At 43.6% G+C, this 25,024-nt stretch overlaps 1 protein-coding gene across 3 annotated transcripts in view; it reads right to left on the reverse strand.

Annotated features, from left to right (window-relative positions):
* The window catches only part of IDE (insulin degrading enzyme), a 754,741-nt gene that overhangs the window by 329,987 nt on the left and 399,730 nt on the right, over positions 1–25,024 (reverse strand). For all 3 annotated transcript variants that reach the window (XM_069239810.1, XM_069239807.1, XM_069239808.1), the window contains 2 exons: positions 21,226–21,348; positions 4,403–4,485 (listed from right to left, as the gene is read on the reverse strand). In XM_069239810.1, the coding sequence (XP_069095911.1) occupies positions 4,403–4,485; positions 21,226–21,348 (206 nt within the window). The remainder of the gene's footprint in view (positions 1–4,402; positions 4,486–21,225; positions 21,349–25,024) is intronic.

Genomic DNA, 25,024 nt, shown 5'->3' on the forward strand with positions numbered 1-25,024 from the left:
TCGGTGTCGACACCGAACTCTCGGTGTCGATGCTTCTGTTTAGCACTCTCTCGGTCCCGAGGAGGCTGCGTGCCGGTGTCTCGACCGAAGTCGGACGATCTCGACACTGAATGGGCCTTTTTCGGTGCCGATTGTTGGTCACCGAGAATTTGGGTGGAGCCATGGCCGGTTGGCAGTGGCGTCCCCTGGGCCTTCTTTCCTTTTTTAGGGTTTGATCTCGACGTCTTACTCACAGTTCTTGTAGAGTGTAGCTCGTCGGAGTCTGAATCCTGGATGGAAAAGGATTCCTCCTGTTCTTCTTCTGTCTCGAACTGTCGACGCTCTTTTGGCGTGGACGCCATCTGCAGTCTTCTCGCTCGACGGTCGCGCAGAGTTTTTCGGGACCGGAACGCCCGACAGGCCTCGCAGGATTCTTCACTGTGCTCGGGTGACAGGCACAGATTACAGACCGAGTGCAGGTCCGTATAAGGATATTTGTTGTGGCATTCGGGGCAGAATCGAAACGGGGTCCGATCCATCGGCGTTGTCCTCCACGCGGTCGGGCCGACTAGGCCCCGACGGGGTGCCGAAATCTACCCCGAAGGGCACCGAAGCGCTTCGATGTTCAACGCGTCGTCGTATGTGTCTATCTGTAACCGGATCGCAACGATACCGTCGAAAATCTTCCGTCTTCAGCTATCTTTCCGTTCCGAAACTCGGAGCGACATGAACACGTCCGAACCCGATGGCGGAAAGAAAACAATCGAAGATGGAGTCGACGCCCATGCGCAATGAGCACAGAAGGTGGAGTCACTCGGTCCCGTGACTCGAAAACACTTCTTCGAAGAAAAACAACTTGTAACACTCCGACCCAACACCAGATGGCGAGCTCATGCATACCATGTGTATCTACAGCGACAGATGCCATCGAACATATATTTTCCTATATAAAAACCTATTGGCTGGATTTGTCTCTGAGTGTGTGTACCTCATTTATTGTCTATGTGTATGTACAACAAATGCTTAACACTACTCCTTGGATAAGCCTACTGCTCGACCACACTACCACAAAATAGAGCATTAGTATTATCTATTTTTACCACTATTTTACCTCTAAGGGGAACCCTTGGACTCTGTGCATGCTAATCCTTACTTTGAAATAGCACATACAGAGCCAACTTCCTACAACAATTCTTCAGTGGGACTGTATTCTGGAAGATCAGAGTATGAATTTCAGCCCACAGAGGAACTGGCTTGTCTTTATCCTTCAGTCTGCACTGATTAAGCGATATGATAAATTCAGTTAAAGCAGCTTTGAGGACTGCAGCATCAGGTAGAAGAAGATCCATTTCCTCAGCCACTTTTAAAATTACTGGTGGACTGGGACATGTTGATGTAGTGATTTTGCATACGTTGGCAAGGCAGTTGGGTTATAAGTTTGCAGCTTTGCTTGTTTATGCCTACAGCTGGCAGTTTTTTTTCCAGCAGCTACTTCATTGGTACAGTCTTGAAAAAGCACCATGGCAGTATTGTTTGCTGGATATTCCACACACAGAAGAGCCGTCTTCAAAATGAAAATTTTCAAGAGCAGCAATTCTAAATCTTTTCCTGGTAAAGTGACTTGGAAGTGATGTGCTGTCGGATTCACAAGATTTTACAGCATGAGCTGCTAACAAGTTCATGCTCCGAACTATGCCATTAGAACGTCTTGATACACCAATCCTATTCACTGAAGTGATTAGCTCTCTACTTTTGCACTTGTCATAGACTGCGTGTGCAGTCATCTGTAGCTGAGTTTTCTTTTTACCGTGATGTAATTCATAAAACATGATTCGGAAAATACAGTACATTGGCAAAGCAGAAGCCTGTCGGTTCAAGGGCTTGTCTTCCACTTCTTCGTTTATATAGTCAAAGCCATCATCAAGGTTGTGGGCTTCTGTTCCAAACTCGAGAACTTTAGTTTGTAACAGTTTTGCTTTGCTGATATTAAAGACTGATGTAAAGAATGATGTTAAGACAACATCAGGCATTCTTGGTGACTTCCATGATTTGCAGAGCTCTGGGACATCACAAAATCTGTCATTAAATCCAAAATCTAAATCTTTCAGGACATTTCTTAAAATAGTTCCAACCGATTTTACTGCCTCCTGTGATCCTATTTTGGCAGCAAGATCTTCAGGAGTCAAATCAGGTGAAAACACAATAAGTGGCTTATTATTTTTGTTAGACTGACAAAAATTAATTCTGTCATTGTACATTCACACCAGGAAAATCGTAATTTCTTTATTATGGATCAGTGAAGCTTCATAAATTTTGACCATTATTTCTCTGATCTCAGAGTATGAACCCGCAGCCAGCACTAAAGAGTGGCTTTAAAACTTCCTTTGCTTTTTCAAAGATTGCAAACTTAAATGAATGCTGGTGGCTACACTGCCTCATATTTTAGACTGTATGCACACATGCAGTTCGGGTGGGCATACAAATCCGCTGTAAATACATTCACCTTGCTGTTTAGATCAGCTGCTCAGCTGAAAACTTTATCTTGGAAGAAACTAGCTGCAGATAAAAACATGCTTGCCCCTTGAGTGGCACATACTCTGTACTATGTTCTTTTGTCATTCTTTTTGGCCCTTGTTCTGGCTAAACCACAGATAACACATTGAAGATCCTCTGCGTTCTGAACAGTTGTTGGAGGTGGACGAGGTTTAGCCATCAATCTTCTAAGTGGATAGGCACTGAGTTTGATTGTCATTGCTTTCTCAGAAGACTTGGATTCTTGTTGTGATTCACTGGTTTCAGCTCTTTTTTGACAATTGTTTTCCAGGCTTTTTTCTTTTGTATGCAACTTGTCACACTTGTTGTTACCATGATAAAATATTTGATCCTCTTCACTCATCAGTTTCAATCTTTTGTGAACTTTGTTTTGCCGTATTTCTGCAGCATCTCAAAATCTCTTCTGTCCAGCTGCAGTTGATGTTCGCTTTCCTTTTGGATTAGTTATACATATGACACATTTTTTTATGTTGAAGGAGTCCTCAGATTTTATAATTAGCAACACACTCACAGGAGGTAAAGATCCTCGGCTACAAGCTGCTTCGCTCATTTTACAAATTTGAATCAACTGAAAACCTAAAACAAAATTAAAATAAATTACCAATATGATCGCTAAAAACATCTTACAGAGCCACCATTTTGGAAAATGGTGTAAAGGTTGCTCTGAGGATTTATTTCCTGTCTGTATAAGACTACTTGAGCGCCAAAACCTATGTTTTCACACAAAAATAAAGTAAATAGGACTCAGGGTTTCTGAAATATTACACCAGCACTGCAACATATCCACCATTTTTAAATTTGTTGTCCAGAAAAAAAATGGTCCCGGATCAGCAATGTCGACCCAAGCTAAATTACTTCTCTAATGATACAAAAACAAATTAAAATCTATGGACAACAGTTTGTTTATGGAGGTATATCAAGGGGCTGGGACTACATGTCAGGAGTCAGAATTGTAGCAGGAGAAGAGATAAAAATGGATAGATGGATAGAGATATATATACAGATGCAGTTGACAATATCCTAGCATATGTCTGGAAATGTAGAACTGCCCACAGCTCAGTGGAGACTCCATTGCATGACGTGTGGTAGAAAATCTGAGGGACTGGCACTTCTCATAGAAGTGTTCCAGGGGATAATGCTGCATGATTGGCTGAAACCTTGGTTTGGTCTCTTTTTTTAATATGACTATGATATATTACTAAACTGATGGGCCTAGGTCCTTTCTAGTCTATACGTAACACTGCATTGCTTTTCTAGGGTACCTTGTGACTCCCATCTCGACGACGGGCATTGATTCAGCATGTGAATCTATGAAGGTTACAATATTGTAGTAACTCGCATTAACACAACTAGAAACAAATGTAGATATTACCAACAGAGATGATTACCAACAGATGATTACCAACAGATGATTACAGATCAGAAAATATATTTTGCCATTGTGTTATGGATGATATGGTAAACATATGCATTCTGGTGCTCAGCTTTAAAAAGGAAGCAGACAGGTACCCCAAAGACATCCTTTATCACTAAAACTATAGTGCCTGAACTATTCTTAAAGGTTAACATTCAATTAATACTGCAACCAAGTAAGCACCATCAAAAGTAAGGTTTTCTCTTAGCTCACAATTAACAGTCCTAAAAGAATATTGAGATTTACTTCACACAATCTTTTGTACTATATTTAATATATTAATTAATAGATTTCTTGCTGCAAACGAATACCACAAACCATAATAGAAAAGTTTCTTATAAACAATTATTGTGACAAATTATAATCCTTTGAGTAGTGAACGTTGTGGCATGTGACCATAAAGCGAAGAAAGGAAAACAGGTTTTACCTGGAGACACACATTAAAAATAAACTTACCTGAAAAACTCAAAGTTAAGGCATGCTTTTGGTAAGAAGAATTTATCATCTTGTTTGAACCACAATTTGCTCATAGCAGTGTCCTTGGGAAAAAACATAAGACATACTTTGATATTGTAAAACCATATTTAATTACATGGATGAACTGAAAACAAAAAAGGTTTACCTCTAAAGATGTGGTGTATCGATGTGTGTAGTGAGCCATATATGTGCTGTGAAAATATAAGTTTCCTTCCTCAATTTATAGGCTGGTAAAAGATCTATCAGTGTTAAAGCATTATTAGAACAACATGACTCCACATATGGGCAGCGTTTAATACCTTGTACCTGTGCAAGGCACTTCGTTGAGCAGCTAACATAAGGATGCATTAACTGCACTGGGTGACTTTTCACCTCCTATCTTTCCATCTCCGTTCCAATAAACAAAACAAACGCCTGAATTAAAAGATATAACAACAGTATGCACAACATATTTTGCCATACTTAGCTGATCAATTTCCAACTTTCAGCTAAACACTAGTTTTAAGACCTTATTTCAGATTTTTACACGTAAACATCACCTTACTATATTTCAGAACTTTAGGATTTGAAAGTTGAATATACTTGGGAGATGATAAAAACCCATTCTAAAATTGCTGATAAATATTGTGTCACTAACCTCATTTTGGGCAATTACCGTTACCAAAAAATGTTGGATAACTGTGGACACCAGAAAGCACACATAATAACAGAGACCTTACCCTGACAACAACAATGAATCTTCTCTTATACTGTGTCACAAAAGACAACCCCTAGCAGCTTTTGTAATGAATACACAGACGTAACTGGCAGTTCTAAAAATATGCATTGTTCAATATCCAAAATATCTTTTTTGAAGTATAAAGGAAAGCTAAATATTGTCTGTAACATGTTACACAGATCGCTCTGCCCACTTAACGTGGCATCAAGAAGTTTCATGAGAAAGATTTATGCAGTGTATTTTCTGCGGATGACGCAGAATGAAGTTACTTTCTGGTATTTCTAGTTCTCGATCATAGGAATTATCACTGAAGTTATGTTTCCCTTCATAAGCAAGTCAATTAAAATCAAAAACTATGTCACTAACAAAATATTAAGTAGCAAGCTACCTTTCACAAACGTTTAAAAGGAGACAAAGAAATGGGGGCAATGGAGCAATATAGGCAGCCGCATTACAAGTCTGTAAAATTACATTTCTTTAAGGAAGTCTGCAGCATCATTATTTCCTTAGGTCCTATACCCGTAATTACTACAGTTTGCTTTACCTTACAAATCCTCATGTTTCTGCATTGGAGAATGTGGGTTGTGCTTGACTTCAATTACGATTTTCATGACAGAGAGCTATGATTACAAGTAAGTAATTTTCCATTCTCCAAAATTGTATCTTCACAGTTTTTTCTTTAAACAAGATTTATTGCACTTTATCCAACCATAAGGATTATGTTACTTACCCTGTAAGTATCTGTTCGTGGCACTTAGTGCTGTAAATTCACATGCTCTGTACGCTCCGCCATCTTGTGTTGGGCTGGAGTTGTGCAAGCTGTTTTTCTTCACAGAAGTACAGAACAATGTTACGGTTCCAGGAGAGTGCTGGGGGAACCCTAAGGAGAATGACCCGTAGAATCCTTCCATTAAAGTTTTGATTACTGGTATTTTGAAAGGTGCTGTATGGTAAGCAGCTGTTGCAGCTAAATGTTACCATGTGGAAGTGTAAGCCAAATTAGCTTTTCTATCAAATGAAGCAGTAACAGATGATGCCCTTCTCCATGGCTTTGACAGGGTCAATTTATCTTGTTTGACAGAAGCAAACAAAATTATATCATTTTGCTGCCTAACATGCTCTAATGGTAGGTTTACGGGCTTCCTTGAAAATATTCATACACTAATGTGGTTATCAAAAGGTAGTCAAACTCTATGGCCTCAGGAACCAAATTGCAAGGTTGAATGATTTGGGGGTCTGGATGTCTGATTTGTCCTTGATTCTGCGTGTGAAGGTCTGGCCTGTTGGGGAGCTTCTTGTGTGGGACTACTGAAAGATCTAGAAGTGCGGTGAACCTGGGCTGACATGAACTTGTGGGAGCCACAATAATCGTTGTTTGCTTGAGCCTCCAAACTAAAAATGGAATAAGAGGGAGAGGTGGCAAAGAGTAGGCAAATATTCCTGTCCAACTCATCCATTTTGCGATGCCCTTGAATAGTGGGTGTGGATACCTGGAGGCAAAGTTTAGGCATTTTGTGTTTTCTGTCATGGCGAAAAGGTCCACGTGATGGGATGGAGGACTTGTAGGTGGAGTTTCCATTCGTGGACTTGTTGATGCATCCTGCAAAGTCGTTGTCTGTCCCTGGAAGGTATTTGGCCAACAGGGTAATGTTGTGTTAAATTGCACACTTCCATATAGTCTGAGACAGGTGTGATAGTTGTGAAGACAACCTTCCCCCCGCCTGCTTTTGTAGAAAATACATGACTGTCATACTGTCCATCAAGACTAGAAAAACCTTGCGAGGCAGGTGGGGAAGGAAAGCATTCAGTGGTATGCAGATGGCCTGAAGCTCCAGATAGTTGATTTGTAACGACTGATGTCTGGCATCCCAAACACCTTGTATTGTCAAGTCTTGTAGCTGGGCACCCCAACCCATCTGCGATGCATCCATGGTGAGAGTAATGTGAGAACAGAGTCCAGAAAAGCTGTACCTTTAGCAGACTGCTGGTGTTCCACCACTGAAGGGATCGGTGAACGTGGTGGTCTAACAACACTAGAACTTCCAGGTGACCCTGTGACTGAGACCACTAGCGAGCTAGACACTGTTGGAGAGGACGCATGTGTAAGTCTTGCATGGGGAACTATGGCAATGCATGACGCCATGATTCTTAGCAGTCACATAACTGTCCTCACTGTGAGAGATTGATTTGGCTGGAACTGAAGTAGAATTGACTGAAAGTTCTGAATTCAAGCGCGTTTGGGGTACACTGGTCCTAACTGAGTGTTTAGTATTGCTCACAAATATGGTTGAACCTGTGGTGGTTGTTGGTGAGACTTGTCAATGTTGATAGTGAAGTTGAGGCTGTGAAGAAGCTCTACTGTCATCTGAGTGTACAGTATGCACTGTTAACAAGTGCTGGCTTTGATGCGCCAATCGTCCAGGTAGGGTAATACATGGATGTTTTGTCTTCGCAGATGTGCCGCAACCACTGCCAGGCACTTTGTGAACACTCGAGGTGGGGTAATGACCCCAAAAGGAAGCATTTTGAATTGGTAGTGTTTGTCTGCTATGACAAATCTTAAGAATTTGCAGTGAACAGGGTGTATTGAATTGTGAAAGTAGATATCCTTTAGGTCTAGCACCAACATAAAGTCCCCCTCTTGTAAAAGGGGAATGGCATCCTGTAGAGTGACCATATGAAAGTGTTCGGATAGGATGTATTTGTTGAGAGGTCTGAGATCTAAGTTTGGTCTTAGAGACCTGCCATTTTTGGGGATCGGGAGGTAAAAGGAATATATTTCTGAGCCTTGGTGTTGAGGGGAAACTGGTTCTACAGGGAGTGCAGAATTATTAGGCAAGTTGTATTTATGAGGATTAATTTTATTATTGAACAACAACCATGTTCTCAATGAACCCAAAAAACTCATTAATATCAAAGCTGAATATTTTTGGAAGTAGTTTTTAGTTTGTTTTTAGTTTTAGCTATGTTAGGGGGATATCTGTGTGTGCAGGTGACTATTACTGTGCATAATTATTAGGCAACTTAAAAAAATATATATATATACCCATTTCAATTATTTATTATTACCAGTGAAACCAATATAACATCTCAACATTCACAAATATACATTTCTGACATTCAAAAACAAAACAAAAACAAATCAGTGACCAATATAGCCACCTTTCTTTGCAAGGACACTCAAAAGCCTGCCATCCATGGATTCTGTCAGTGTTTTGATCTGTTCACCATCAACATTGCGTGCAGCAGCAACCACAGCCTCCCAGACACTGTTCAGAGAGGTGTACTGTTTTCCCTCCTTGTAAATCTCACATTTGATGATGGACCACAGGTTCTCAATGGGGTTCAGATCAGGTGAACAAGGAGGCCATGTCATTAGATTTCCTTCTTTTATACCCTTTCTTGCCAGCCACGCTGTGGAATACTTGGACGCGTGTGATGGAGCATTGTCCTGCATGAAAATCATGTTTTTCTTGAAGGATGCAGACTTCTTCCTGTACCACTGCTTGAAGAAGGTGTCTTCCAGGAACTGGCAGTAGGACTGAGAGTTGAGCTTGACTCCATCCTCAACCCGAAAAGGCCCCACAAGCTCATCTTTGATGATACCAGCCCAAACCAGTACTCCACCTCCACCTTGCTGGCGTCTGAGTCAGACTGGAGCTCTCTGCCCTTTACCAATCCAGCCACGGGCCCATCCATCTGGCCCATCAAGACTCACTCTCATTTCATCAGTCCATAAAACCTTAGAAAAATCAGTCTTGAGATATTTCTTGGCCCAGTCTTGACGTTTCAGCTTGTGTCTTGTTCAGTGGTGGTCGTCTTTCAGCCTTTCTTACCTTGGCCATGTCTCTGAGTATTGCACACCTTGTGCTTTTGGACACTCCAGTGATGTTGCAGCTCTGAAATATGGCCAAACTGGTGGCAAGTGGCATCGTGGCAGCTGCACGCTTGACTTTTCTCAGTTCATGGGCAGTTATTTTGCGCCTTGGTTTTTCCACACGCTTCTTGCGACCCTGTTGACTATTTTGAATGAAACGCTTGATTGTTCGATGATCACGCTTCAGAAGCTTTGCAATTTTAAGAGTGCTGCATCCCTTTGCAAGATATCTCACTATTTTTGACTTTTCGGAGCCTGTCAAGTCCTTCTTTTGACCCATTTTGCCAAAGGAAAGGAAGTTGCCTAATAATTATGCACACCTGATATAGGGTGTTGATGTCATTAGACCACACCCCTTCTCATTACAGAGATGCACATCACCTAATATGCTTAATTGGTAGTAGGCTTTCGAGCCTATACAGCTTGGAGTAAGACAACATGCATAAAGAGGATGATGTGGTCAAAATACTCATTTGCCTAATAATTCTGCACTCCCTGTATTGCCTTGTTGAGAAGGGCTTGGACTTCTTATATGAGAAGTGTGAGTGCTAGGGGGAATGTTGGGTTGTGTGGTAATGAACTCCAGACAATAGCCATGTTGGATAATGGCTAGTACCCTTTTGTCTGCAGTGACTGTGTTACAGACTGGGTGGAAAAACTGAAATTTGCCTCCGACGTGTTGTATAGTTAGGGTGAGGCTGTAGGTAGTCACTGCTTGGCAGTGGGTGTTGCTTTGCATGCGGAGGTACCCTTTCTCCTACCCTTGCTGTCTGCACCTCAATATCAACCTCTGAAATAACCCTTGGTGAAGAATGACTGAGGTTTTTGTTGGGATGTGGAGGTATCAGTGGAGGACTTGTATGTTCCTCTGTAGCTTGAGCGACGAAAGGAGACCCTCTGAGCAGCAGTTTGTAATGCTCCCATTGCCTTGGCTCGATCTGTGTCTTTTTTCATTTTCTCTAATGTTGGCTCTACTTGTGGTCCAAACAGCTGCTCCTTATCAAAAGACATATTTAAAACTGCCTGCTGGACCGCTAGTTGAAACCAGAACACTGTAGCCATGTGTGCATTCTTAGCAGGATGCTGGTGTCAATATCCCTTGCCGCTTTATCTGCTGCGTCGAAGGCGCACCTCATATAGTTGTTGGTAATAAGTTGTCCAAAATTCAAGATTTTGGGTGTGGGGGTGATCCACGGCGCATCTTCAGGACCACAAGCGGGAATAAAAGTTCCCCAATTGGCAATCAGCAGGGTGGTGTGCTAATGGTTACCACTACAAGTGTAACAAGTGACCTCTATTAATGTTCAGTCTTAGAAAATCTGAACGAATTTAATAGTATCATTTAGAAACTTCAGACGTATGAATGTCCAGCCCTGCAGTGGTAACCATTAGCGTACTACCCTGCTGACATTTGTAGTTCCCAACTAGGGAACTTTTATCCACTTGTGTCCCTGAAGAAGCGCTGTGGATCCGATTCTACTGGACCGCCAGGTGTGAAACACATCAACCTTTACTCACTTTTGACTACTATAGCTACGTGGGGTTCATTGCCTTCCCAAAGGAGCCCTTGATGCCTTTCTTTGGTGGCTTTTTTTAAATGACTTTTTGGTAACCAAAGACTGTTTTAGTTATGCACTTCTCCCTTCACTTACATTTAGCTCTGCATATTTGACCTCATATTTTAGGAAACCCTCACACTTATAGGCTTCTCAATACTGCGTCTAATAAAAGGATCTCCGCTAAAGTGACCCTTTGTTGGGCCCGTAGGACATTGCAGCACTGGTCCTACAAGGATCAGCCCAATGATGAAGCATGACATCCCTTTTGGGAAAGGGCACCAAAAATGAAGGGAGCAATTCCCCTACTTCTTGACCTGAGTGAGGGCGTAGCCTTCTAGGATCTTCTCTGTTAGGAACAGTATCCCTTTTTTTAATTTTTTTTTATTACTTTTGAATAGTAATTTGTCCCTCAGTGACTAGATGTTCCCCCTCTTGTGGTGTTTATCTGGGAAATACTGCAACAGTTCCTCCATCTCAACCCAATGTGCCCTATCACAGCAGGCAATTAGGGCCTGTGAATTGGCAATGCATCAATAATTTGCGGCCTGTGCTACCTCTCTTCCAAGCAGAATCAATGTACTTGCTCTACTTTTCAAGACAAGGCGAGTCGCCAGTGGCTTGACTATTTGCCCATTTGGGGGCAGTGGTGTCAACAATACAGTCAGGTGGAACTTGACTCCTAATGAAGAGTGGAACTTAAGGAGCTGCCTTGTATTTCTTATCCCACCACCCCCGGTGGGTGATAACCCTAGCCAGACTGGCTCCTTAAAGATATTCTCAGCAAGCTTCATCATGCTGGGTGTCCTTGTTTGTAGAAAAACAGGTGTCAAATAAGAAATCCTGCTCTATGGGTTCTTATGGAGCTCAACATTATGGAACACTGCAGCTCCGGAGATAACCTGTTAATATGAGGTGGTATCCTCTGGAGGTGAAGGACGAGCTGGATAGAGGTCTGACTCATTAGTAGGGATGCGAACCAGGTCATAGATGTCCCCATAGATCAGTGTCATCTAATGAACCCTCTAGCCCCCCCCCCCCCCAGTGTAGGAGTGCGGAGGGGAGAAGGGCCAGTGGCCTTGTCCTTTGTCTTTTTACTTGGAGGTCTCCTCAAACACTAACTTCCTCTTCGGAAGTGTAGGAGAGGAAGAAGTTGGAATAATGTGACCGGTCCCCTCTTGAATGTAGAGTTTTCTCTGCCTGGCACACATTTTCTTGAGGATTGACTCGACAGGTGAAGAAGAGGTAAAATACAGGCCAGAGTCTCTCTGCTCTGAGGCTTTCATACTGAAGGGTTGGTGCTGAGGTCCAAGGAGAACGCTGCCTGCTCGGTACCAAGGTTCGGATCGAAACCGAAACGAGTTCTCAGTCCGATAAGCCTGAGGTCAAGGCCTTAGCCATCATAACAATCTTCAGCACCGGCCCTGAAGGCGGGGTGGCAGAGACAGTTGTTCGGCAGTGGCCATGGTTTGAAGCAGTGGTGGACCAGTGACCTCCAAAAGCAGTAGTGGGGTCCTTTTGGAGGGCTTAGGAGGTGGAGAGGGGGCCACAGTGCTCATGCCCTGGGCATATGGTAGATTCTGCATTTAGATATCGAGCTCCGCGTCACAGTCAGTGCTGTCTTCAATGGAGAAGGCCTCTTCCTCCTCAGCAGTTGGCCACTCCTGGGCATGCTCTTCCCCAAAGAGATCCAGGGTGTCGTTCAATGCTTTCTGGGTCATTTCAAGTCGTTGAGCTCTCTGGTCCTGAAGAGTCTTTTTTAACCTGAATGACTTGCAAGAATCGCAGTCGGCCTCATGACCGTCGGGCAAAAGAAAGAGGTTGCACACTAGGTGTTGTTCGGTGTGTGGGTATTTTGTGTGACTACACAGACAAAAACAAGAGGGTGTATTTTCCATCAGAAGAACATTTTCATTGATGCCGGAGACACACAGAAGGTAGACCCAAGACAGGTGGTCGTGCCCCGAAGGGCGGGCGGTCAAAGACTGAACCAATGGAATTCGTAGGTAGCACAGGAATGGAAAAGGGAGAGCCGAAGAATACCTACGAAAAAAATAGAACCGTACCGAACAAAGTCAAAGACATGGAGCGGAGGCACACACGTCCGAACCCGACAGCAGAGAGAAAACAATCTAACAAAGGAGTTGATGCCCATGCACAATATCACAGAGAGGAGGAGTCACTCGACCTTGTGATTCGAAAGACTTCGAATAAGAAAAACAACTTGCACAACTCCGGACCCAACACTAGATGTCAGGAGTTTGCAGAGCATGTGTATCTACACCCACACATGCCATTGAACACAATGCTTTCAATATTTCAGTACATTTAAATACTATCAGATACATTCATTTTTCATCAAACCATGATCAGTCAGCAACCATTTTATCTGTCTCTTTACACTCTTTATTCTAAAAGCCTGTCCTACTGAAAATTATCATTATGTAGTATTTAGCGCAAGGTGATCTATTGTTGGGGGGGGGGGGGGGGGGTCAGGGGAATCAATTTCATGAACATCTCCTCCCCTTGTGCTACCTCTCATTTGTGATCTCTCCTGGTAAGCATTATGTGTTCTTTATCAGCTATGGCCCATTAAATAAGATCTTTTTATATTTCTCATGTGACAAGGCTTCAGGATGGATCTAATGATTTGCTATATGTCTTTTAGATAATTCTGTACACAAGGCAGTCCTCCTAATTTTCCTTTTATGGTTCTTCTTAGCAGGACAAATACCCAGTATGCATTGCTTAATAGATTTAGTGGCTAAAGCATTTGTAATTTTTTGAAAATCTGACACCAATTTTGTCCAAAGTTCAGCTATCCCTCAACACCCCTATGCCATATGAAGAAAATCTGAGCATATGGCACCACATCGCTGACAGGCTGATTATCGGTCTGGATAAATCCTTGCCAGTTTTTGAGGCGGGAGAAGAGGTTTATGATTATAGTGAAAAGGAGTAACTGAAATTGTGCATTCAGAGAGATATATTTATCCTGTTCACAGGCTTTCATCCAATTCGTATCAGTTAGAGGATCTAGGCACTCCCGTGCTAGTTCAGTGTAATCACCCCTGTCATTTACAAAGGCAATATAGAAAGTGGGAATTAACCATCTACATCCTGCCATGTTAAGAGTAGCGGACATTATTTTAGTTCCAAAGGCTCCTAACGAAATGTAATCCAGATTCCTCCGCTTACCTGTGCTAAATGTGCATGGTTAAGCAAATGGTCCAGACCTAGGTCAACTCAGCCCTGAGCCCGAGCATATGTAATGAGTTGTTTATTTCAGTAAAGGTCTCCCACTTGCCACATTATCCTAGAAATGTGTTTGCTAATACCATTGTATGGTTTCAGTATCCAAATCGGGATGCTGGGAGTCAAATGGTGGTTTTCTAACAATTACTTTAATCACCCCTTCCAAGACCATGCCTGCCTATCTAATCAGTTCTGGGAAGGTTTGGGGTGTTTTCCCCATCTTAATAGCTTCAATTGAAGTAATAATTGGAAAATACACTGCCAGTAGAGCTTTGTCCCAGTTGTTATTTGAGCCAGACCAATGTATTATGTGTTGGACTTGTGCAATATCATAAAGAAAGGTCCGAGAACCCAAGCTGGCCAAAGGTATTATTGAACATGTCATAAATTATATGAAATGCAAGGTCACATGCAGGGCATGGGAGGTTGCAAGTTATAGTTGGCTCAGTAAACTATTACTGTAAATGTTAGTTTTTTCTAGTTTAAAACATGAGGTTGTGATTGACATTTTTACTCAACTATAACGTCACTTTAACCTTGGTTTTTCTTCGTGAATTTCTGTTTTTTTTAAATGTAAATTAAGATCGTATTACTATAACCAACATTTGCAGCTGGCTAACCTACTAAAGTGCATGGCCTTAGGCTGTGCACTACAATGGCCACAGGGTCTGGCCTGGGGCTAACCCCATGTGGGAGGACAACCCCTCCTCTGTGTAAATTAAAAGAAATGACAACTAACAGGGTATAGCAGTGGTTCCCAACCTTTTGACTTCTGTGGACCCCCACTTTATCATTCCTGGAACCCGGGGACCCCCAGCGAATGATTATTGGAATCCAGGGACCCCCCCACTGAGTCATTACTGAAAGCTGGGGGACCTAATTTGTTAATATTATTTAATTTTCTAAGCAGTCACAGACCCCTTGACGAGGCTTTGCGGACCCCCGGGGATCCCCAGACCACTGGTTGGGACCCACAGGGGTATACCATTGAGGGTGTGGGGAGGAGACAGTGTTATTCTCTGCTTAGTACGAAAAATACAGACAACAGTTGTAGGAAGCTGGCCTGGTGTGCGGTGGGTACCTAAGGTACCTACATTTTATACCAGATCCAGGTATCCCCTATTAGTGTAGTGTAGGCAGTGTCTAGAGGCCAGGCTCTCTAGAGGTAGTTGTGGAAGAGCAGCCAAGGCTTATCTAGGAGACATGCAAAGCTCATGCAATATCACTGTAGTCACACAGCACATACACACATGAAAGAAAACACTCAGTGTTACAAAAATAAAGGTACTTTATTTTAGTGACAATTACCAAAAGGTACTAGAGAGACAACCCTCCAACAGACAGCAAGTAACACACTAAGTATGTACACTAGTAATCAGAAATAGGCATAAAAAGCCATTGAAAACAGTGCAATTGTGTAAGGAAATGCCTCCTTGGCATGGTTACCCCTTGACTTTTTGCCTTTGCTGATGCTAACTTTTGATTTGAAAGTGTGCTGAGGCCTGCTAACCAGGCCCCAGCACCAGTGTTCCTTCCCTAACCTGTACTTTTATTCCCACAATTGGCACACCCTGGCATCCAGGTAAGTCCCTTGTAACTGATACCCCTGGTACCAAGGGCCCTGATGCCAGGGAAGGTCTCTAAGGGCTGCAGCATATCTTATGCCACCCTGCGGACCCCTCACTCAGCACAGACACACTGCTTGCCAGCTTGTGTGTGCTGGTGAGGACAAAACGAGTAAGTCGACATGGCACTCCCCTCAGGGTGCCATGCCAACCTCACACTGCCTATGCAGTATAGATAAGTCACCCCTCTAGCAGGCCTTACAGCCCTAAGGCAGGGTGCACTATACCATAGGTGAGGGCACTGTGCCCCTACAGTGTCTAAGCCAAACCTTAGACATTGTAAGTGCAGGGTAGCCATAAGAGTATATGGTCTGGGAGTCTGTCATACACGAACTCCACAGCACCATAATGGCTACACAGAAAACTATGAAGTTTGGTATCAAACTTCTCAGCACAATAAATGCACACTGATGCCAGTGTACATTTTATAGAAACATACACCCCAGAGGGCACCTTAGAGGTGCCCCCTGAAACCTTAACCAACTACCTGTGTAGGCTGACTGGTTTTAGCAGCCTGCCACACTCAAGACATGTTGCTGGCCACATGGGGAGAGTGCCTTTGTCACTTTATGGCTAGTAACAAAGCCTGTACTGGGTGGAGATGCTCATCACCTCCCCCTTGCAGGAACTGTAACACCTGGCGGTGAGCCTCAAAGGCTCACCCCCTATGTTACAGCACCCAAGGGCATTCCAGCTAGTGGAGTTGCCCGCCCCCTCCGGCCACGGCCCCACTTTTGGCGGCAAGGCCAGAGGAGATAATGAGAAAAACAAGGAGGAGTCACTGGCCAGTCAGGACAGCCCCTAAGGCAACCTGAGCTGAGGTGACTCACTTTTAGAAATCCTCCATCTTGCAGATGGAGGACTCCCCCAATAGGGATAGGAATGTGACCCCCCCTCCCCTTGGGAGGAGGCACAAAGAGGGTGTAGCCACCCTCAGGGCTAGTAGCCATTGGCTACTGCCCTCCCAGACCTAAACACATCCCTAAATTCTGTATTTAGGGGCTCCCCAGAACCTAGGAACTCAAATTCCTGCAACCTAAGAAGAAGAGGACTGCTAAGCTGAAATACCTTGCAGAGAAGACGGAGACACCAACTGCTTTGGCCCCAGCCCTACCGGCCTGTCTCCCCACTTCTAAAGACATTGCTCCAGCGACGCTTTCCCCAGGGACCAGCAACCTCTGAATCCTCAGAGGACTGCCCTGCTCTAGAAGGACCAAGAACTCCCGAGGACAGCGGCTCTGTTCACCTAAGACTGCAACTTTGTTACAAAGGAGCAACTTTAAAACAACCTGCGTTTCCCGCCGGAAGCTTGAGACTTGCTACTCTGCACCCGACGCCCCCGGCTCGACTTGTGGAGAACAAACACTTCAGGGAGGACTCCCCGGCTACTGCGAGACCGTGAGTAGCCAGAGTTGCCTCCCCTGAGCCCCCACAGCGACGCCTGCAGAGGGAATCCCGAGGCTCCCCCTGACCGCGACTGCCTGTTCCTCAGATCCCGACGCCTGGAAGACTCTGCATCCGCAGCCCCCAGGACCTGAAGGATCCGAACTCCAGTGCAGGAGTGACCCCCAGGAGGCCCTCTCCCTTGCCCAGGTGGTGGCTACCCCGAGGAGCCCCTCCCTTGCCTGCCGGCATCGCTGAAGAGACCCCTTGGTCTCCCATTGATTTCTATTGCTAACCTGACGCTTGTTTGCACACTGCACCCGGCCGCCCCCGTGCTGCTGAGGGTGTACTTTCTGTGCTGACTTGTGTCCCCCCCCCGGTGCCCTACCAAACCCCCCTGGTCTGCCCTCCGAAGACGCGGGTACTTACCTGCTGGCAGACTGGAACCGGGGCACCCCCTTCTCCATTGAAGCCTATGCGTTTTGGGCACCACTTTGACCTCTGCACCTGACCGGCCCTGAGCTGCTGGTGTGGTAACTTTGGGGTTGCTCTGAACCCCCAACGGTGGGCTACCTTGGACCCAAACTTGAACCCCGTAGGTGGTTTACTTACCTGCAAAAACTAACAAATTCTTACTCCCCCCAGGAACTGTTGAAAACTGCACTGTCTAGTTTTAAAATAGCTATATGTGATTTATTTGAAAACTGTGTATGCTATTTTGATTATTCAAAGTTCCTAAAGTACCTACCTGCAATACCTTTCATTTGAAGTATTACATGTAAATCTTGAACCTGTGGTTCTTAAAATAAACTAAGAAAATATATTTTTCTATACAAAAACCTATTGGCCTGGAATTGTCTCTGAGTGTGTGTTCCTCATTTATTGTCTGTGTGTGTACAACCAATGCTTAACACTACTACTTTGATAAGACTACTGCCTGACCACACTACCACAAAATAGAGCATTAGTATTATCTCTTTCTGCCACTATCTTACCTCTAAGGGGAACCCTTGGACTCTGTGCATACTATTCCTTACTTTGAAATAGTGCATACAGAGCCAACCTCCTACAAATAGCAATAGACAATAGTGACCCTGGGGGAGCCCAAACTATATACTAAAAAAATAGAACGCGAAAGGAGGACCCCAACCTAGGTAAGTGAAATCTGTAGAGGGGAGCTCGAGGAACTAGGAAACCCCAAAGGTAAGTACCCCAGTGCCCGCCAGGGACCAGGAAGAAAGGAGTAAGTTACTGGATTTTCCTCCCTAAACCACCAAAAGGACTGAAAATGAAGATAATGCAACATCCAGACAAGACTGCAAGAAACCAGCAGTAGATTCCTGAAGAGGAAGACCTGAAAAAGAAGGTGACCAAGTCCAGAAGTCGCAGGAGTGTCCGTGGTGGAAGGAGCCACTACCCACCTGTCTGTGGTTGCAGGAGTTGGTGAACGGTAGGACAAAGACGGTCAGCACTGCAGCCCTGGAGTCGGTAAAGAGTTCCTGGAGGATGCAGTCGAAGTCCACACCGGATTGCAGTCTGTCTGTGGGGTGGAAGAGCCATCAACAAGCCTTGGCCAAGGCACGAGTTGTGGTAAAAGAAAAGTGGAGCTGTCAGGGACCAGCAAGGGCCAGGAGGACTCAACCTACAGGGGGTTTTGAAAGGGAGGGGGGGGGTCTCAGGAGGCTGGAAGAGGAGGACCACAGGAAGAGGACCCAGGACTCGCAGAGGAGCCCACGCAGCACAAATGAAGAAGGGTCCCACGCCACAAGAGAAGCAAGCAGGGGGCTGTGCATCGCAGGGAAGTGTGTTGGGGGCTGGGGCTACTCGGAGCCTGAAGATCCCTTGTAGGAGAAGCCAACAAGCCTTGGTATCTGCAGGAGACACGGTGTACAGGGGTACTGTCCTGTGTGGAAAGGCACAGGCTTACCTCCACCAACGCTAGACAGCTGGCAGAGAGGACCAAAAGGACCACTCTAGACCACCACCCGTGATGCAGGATCCACACAGCTCAGGATGAGAGGAGATCCAAGCAGCCGGTTGCTGCTGGTGCCTGAGGATGCAGGAGAGTAACTCCCTCATTCCAAGGGAGATTCCTTCTTTTTCATGCAGACTGAAGACTTGCCGCCCTTAAAGGATGCACAGCCGGCGAAATGTTGCAGAAGCTGGAAGGAGCTGTGGAAACAATGTTGCAAGCAGAGCAGACTGTCGGTTCCTGGAGGGTGCAGTTGCAGTTCCAGAGGCTAGAAGCAGAAGAAGAGGTTACAGGGGAGTCCTGCTGTAATCTAACAAGCTGAATCTGAGGACCCACCCAAGAGCGAGACCCTAAATGGCCCTGGAATGGGGTTTGGTCACCTAGCCATATGACCACCTATCAGGAGGGGGCTCTGATGTCACCTGCCTGACGTGGCCACTAAAATGCCCCCAGAGGCCTCTGCCCATCTTGGATTCAAGATGGCAGAATAAAGGGACCCTCTGGAGGAGCTCTGGGCATCAACCCTAAGGTCACTCCCCTTTCCATTGTCCAGTTTCGCACCAAAGCAGGGACTGAGAGTCCCTGAACCGGTTCCGACTGGTTTATGCAAGGAGGGCACCAAATGTGCCCTTCAAAGCATACCAGTGGCTTGAGGAGGCTACCGCTCCCAAGCCAATTAACACCTATTTTCAGAGGGAAAGGGTGCTAACCCCCCTCTCCCAGAAGAAAATCCTTTCTTCTGCCTTCGTGGGCTTGAGTTGAACAAGCAGCAGGAGGGCAGAAACCTGCCTGAGGGGTGGCCCCAGAAAACCCCAGAAAGGAGCCCCCAGAGTGCATGGAATCATACTTCCAATATTGGCAACAGTATTGTGGGAGGATTTTGACATGTCTGCTACCAAACATGCCTAGGTTCGGAGTTACCATTATGTAGCTGGACATAGGTAGTGACCTATGTCCCGTTCATGTGTAAAAATGGCATCCCCACACTCACGAAGTACATGAAAATGAAGCCGAAGTTCATGGGGCACCTCGGCTCATGCAGGGGTGCCCACACACAGGTACCTGCACCCTGCCTTCTGAGCTAGGAGGGCCTACCATAGGGGTGACTTACAGTGATCTGGTGCAGTGATCTGTTTTTGGAAAGGGTGTATGTACCCTTTCACGCAGGCTGCTTTGGCAGGCCTGCAGATACACTTTGCACGGGCTTCCCATGGGTGGCATAATACATGCTGCAGCCGCTGGGGAACCCCTGGTACCCCAATGCCCTGGGTACCATATGCTAGGGACTTACATGGGGGCACCAGTATGCCAAATGTGGGGTGTGTGTGGTCCAAACAACCAAGTTTAAAGGGAGAGATCATTGTCACTGGAGTCCTGGTTAGCAGGATCCCAGTGAACACAGTCAAAAAATACTGAAAACGGGCAAAAGGTGGAGGTAACCAAGCCAGAAAGAGGGCACTTTCCTACAACATTACTGACAAAGCACTTTACAAATGGCTTATTAGTTGCTATGTTTACTTTAACAAATACCTTTCTAAATTACTTCATGAATTGGCTTTTAATGAATCACAAATATTTGTAGATTAGGTCATAAATAAATTGTAACTCAAAACAAATTTTATACTGCAATCTTTTGGTCTTTTAAAATGGAGCCATAGTACTGTAATGACACAGCGGTCTTCGAATAAGAATCCTACGCTGTCATTATACAGCTTAACACAGCCAAAAGCATTTATATGATATTCCGCAGAAATCATGTTACATCTAGGTGTACTGCTTCCTCATTTAATCAACCTCAACAGCCTAAATAGCAGAGTGAAACTTGACAGCAGTATGTATTCAACCGCCTTCTCTCTGGAGAGTTCTGACGTTTTTAAACTTGTTTTCCCCGATTCACAACCTTCCTAGGCGCATGGCAACTAAGCTGTGCTGAAAAGCAGGTTTCTAGGTGTTCTCCTAAAAAAAATAGTCACGGCTTTTTCGAGAATGTGAATTTTCTAATATGGAATGGTGTGCACAATACATTTCCACACTGGGACAAACCAGCCCCTGCACAACTGAAAATTCCTCCATTTTTCTCCACGAAGATAAAAAGCTTTCCATGGAGATAGTCCATCACAAACACATTTTCACGAAGGTTGCTGGGGTTTCTGTTCTGCTTCCCATCCTGGAAGAAGATTAACGCCTGCTCTTCACTACAGCAAAGACCCTAAAATTTTTATTAGTAAAGGGACATTTACCACCGAAAATGCCTTTGTAAATTGGATCACTGGTGTTTAACATGATAAACAAATTTGGGTTAAATCTCAATCATAAAATAGACTGTTTTTGACATTTTCAAAAGACGTTAACGGAATATTCAGAGAAACAATCCACTACAAAAAAAACAGATCAATAAATGGCAATAGATTCTTACCTTGATAAGGGCAGGGTAGGATAATGCATCCTTTTCCAGTGGCAAGATTTCAAAATTAGTTGGAATAAACTCATTCCTCATTGGAAGTTTAAATTTTCCATTGATATCAGCATTTTGCCATTTCTAGACAACACAAATTTGATACAAATATTAAATTAAAAAGCTGCCACATAACTTTTTGCACACCATGAACACAACTCTAACCTTTTTACATAAAAAGTAAGACACCCTACAATTCCTTATTAGATAGGGTTTTTAAGAAAATTATTATGAAAGAGTGTCAACTAGAGGACATATTCCTGTCCTAATGAAATGAGGCGGTGTACCTCAATTATGCTGCGGTGAAGAAAAGATCAATGTAATCACTCAATAGGGAGCCATTGAGGATTTAAGCGATATGCTGGATTACTCTAACAGAAAAGCCCATTTTATGCAAGCTTTGAGTTTTTGCCCCTAAATTTTGGAAATTAACAACTGGTAATACAGTAAATCTGTCAAAAAAAACTTAGTTCTTTTCTGCTATTCCACACTGGAAAATAAATTTCCATCATAGAAAATTATATTATGAGTGAATAAGAATTCTAAAGCTGAACATGCACTCAGGAATGAGATGGATCTGAGGTGTCAGCGAGCTCTTTAGATTCTGTAGTTCTTTGAAGGTGAGGTTATTCATTACACAGCAAATCAGTTTGCATATTAACCACTGTGTATATGCTGCCTGGGGAGATTTTTATTTATGTATCATTAGCATATGCTCCCTCTTACTTCTCCTAGTGAACATATTTGGTGGTAAGATAAGCTAAACATCCCAGGCCGATTCTACTTGTACAAATAATTCTTCATAAAATGAATATTTTAGTCTATACTGTACCGTGTTTAGTATGACTTGGTGTTGTGTGCCCAGTGTTTGTATGCAAAACAAAGAATGACGGCTTACTTGTAATACCATTGAGCTGTTCTACCCCACAACACAGTCTCCATCTTTAGATGCTATTTTACCTATTTTCCAACTGTGAGTAATATGATTTAGGTACGATAGAGAAAAACCTTGCAACAGTACTTTACACCTGGGAGGTAAAATGTTAATACAAAGTAGCTTGAAGGTGCACAACTATTGTTAGAGGAAAGTAATATTAAAGCCACACCTCTGGCTATGAGTCTGTACAACATTCTTAAACATAGTATGCCTTCATGTAGTTTCTTGCCTAATGTTTTGTACACCTGGGAACAGATGACCATGGAGCTGCTCCACATAAGTTTAATAATGCAACATTGCCAATAAGAGCAAGCATGCTGTTGTCGCCTAGTTAAGAGGACGTTGGTTGTAAAAAGTAAAGTTATACATGCAGTGAGACAGCATAATCGGTTAGTCAGCCATTGATCCTTCAACTGTTCCCTTTATAACCACGTTTCTAACAAGTGTGAAGCAGTTATAGGTTTAGTTTTGCCTACAGAATTCACAGGAGCTCATTTAACACAAAAAGTATGCAATATAATTTCTGTTACCAGTTGTGGCATGAAAGGTAAAAGAATGAATTGCTTCATGCTGTAGGAAGATGAAAGGTCTGTAGGAATAATTTTTTTAAAGAGTACACAAAATACTCTTTAGTGCAATCTACCTGAAAGTATGGTTCTCCAATAGTCAGTATCGGAATTAGCTTACCTTTCTTAGTGAAGTAATGGGCATTAAAAACTGGGTCAAAATGCAGCTGCACGAACCAGGTTAGGGTCCTTCTGAGGTACCAAGCGTGTGAAAATTGTAAGTTGACAATTACTGTCCAAATTAACAAGTACAGGAATAATTTCAATTTCAGGAATCATCGATCCTTGCAGATGTTTTTCAAGCCTCCTTCATGCCAGAGATGCATGTTTGAGTGGGATTTAGATAAACAAATAATAAGATTTCAGGAGTCAATATGACTTGTTCGGTGATTTGGTTTCTTGGATGCCTGACTTGACTGCGTGTTATGTGGGAACATGACCCCAGGTAATTCATTTTTTTCTGTTGTGTCACCAATTTGATGCATTAAGTGAGAGAACCACAGAGGACATGTCATATGTGAGATTGGAATACAAAAACGTTTCTCGTTACCCACCATTTCATGACCATGTGTGATATGTATGGAATCGGGAGGAAACCATCTGCAAATGGGGCTGCCGGTAACGGGAGAGCAGTTTAGACATTTTTTTCGTGCTCATGGGTTGCAAATACATCAATAGGAAGATAAACCTATCAGCGAAAATGCTGCTCATCATCAGGTCGCCCAGCTCCCAGTCATTTGTGTTTCCTGCCCATGGAGTGGGAATGAAATGACGTTTTTTTCAAGTAACAGGCTGACTAAATAATAGCGGTTGCTGATAATACTCATGGCCACGTGGTTTAGAGCACTCTTGAAATAAAAATGAGCTTAGATCCTGCCTGTTTGTTAAGGCATACGTCACTTTCATGATATCTGTACAGATTTGAACATTGTACCAAAGAATTAAAGATGAAAAGCCTTTATGGCAACCCCTACTGTATGCAGTTGTAGAATAGTGAAAGATGACTGAACAGAACCTTAAAGACCATAGACCTGTTATTGTGAAACTCAAATCTGTCAGAAGGTGCCAGTAGGAAGAGCAGACCTACCATTTGCCTGCACATTTTTTGCCCCCACTTCAGTGACAACCACTAGATAATTCCAATAACGTGGAGCCTAGGATCCTTAATTGTGAACCATCCCTGATGCAACGGCATGTGCAGACGTGACAGATGTGTTAAAGTGAATGTAAAATGCATTCATTCCCAACAATTCAAATACTGTCGTCAATGCCAAAGGCTGCTGCAGATGGAAAAGACATATCTCGCAAAGCATCATTAGTCTCCACTCCACAATGTTGATATCAATCAGCAAGTAAGTCTGCTCTTTCAAGGGAACTGGCGATGATGTGTGAATGTTGACTGTGAGGCTCAATAGGTATATCAGTTGTAGGACAGTGTCAGCCTCATTTATACTCGATTGCACATTGGGGTCATTTTCAGCAGGTCTGCTCATGCGGAGTTAACGATTCCGTATGAGCAGACAAAGGTCGTGCACCAAATTTAAGGAAAGCTACGTCTTTAGAAAGAGCTGCTGTCTAGTGGCAGGTTTATTGTTCACATCTTAATGTACTGAGTTGGTAGATGCGGTCTGCGACCAGCATAGTTAGGGCATGGATGTATGGAAAAGAATGTCTCTCTCTTTGTTCCTGTCCCACTGCATGCATCTTTTGTGAAAGTGGCAGTCTAGTGCCTTTGACCATGGAGCTTAGCTGGTCACTGCAAGACAGTCATTGGCAGCGTCATCTTTTTGTTGCAGTCATCGCACTTGGCCTCTCCTGCGATTCCCATTTGACCCCTTTCTCTAAAATAAACCGATTATTTAAATTCAAGCCATTTTAAGTACCTTATTTTTGCCATTTACAATGTGAACAACACTGCCCTCTATTGCCACATATCAGAATAACTTGACCTTTATAAGTTAAAACAACCACCACTAACCTAGCAGAATTAAAGTAGCTTTCACCGCAAACCTTTGCTAGCTTCCAGGAAGTATAAATCAGAGATTGAAAGGAAACGTATAAAATGGGTAGAATAAAAAAAAAAGTGTTTTAACACACATATTCTGCAAATGTCACGCCAAAAAAAAGACAATATCTGTTTTTTTTTCACCATCCTCTATACTATGGTGGGGACAAGGTTACATACAAGAGGAAAAAGTGTGACGCCTTAACACACTTAATCCTCATATCTGCATTCACCTCAACCATAAATGAAGGA

Source organism: Pleurodeles waltl, chromosome 6 (genome assembly GCF_031143425.1).
Source record: "Pleurodeles waltl isolate 20211129_DDA chromosome 6, aPleWal1.hap1.20221129, whole genome shotgun sequence".
NCBI lineage: Eukaryota > Metazoa > Chordata > Amphibia > Caudata > Salamandridae > Pleurodeles > Pleurodeles waltl.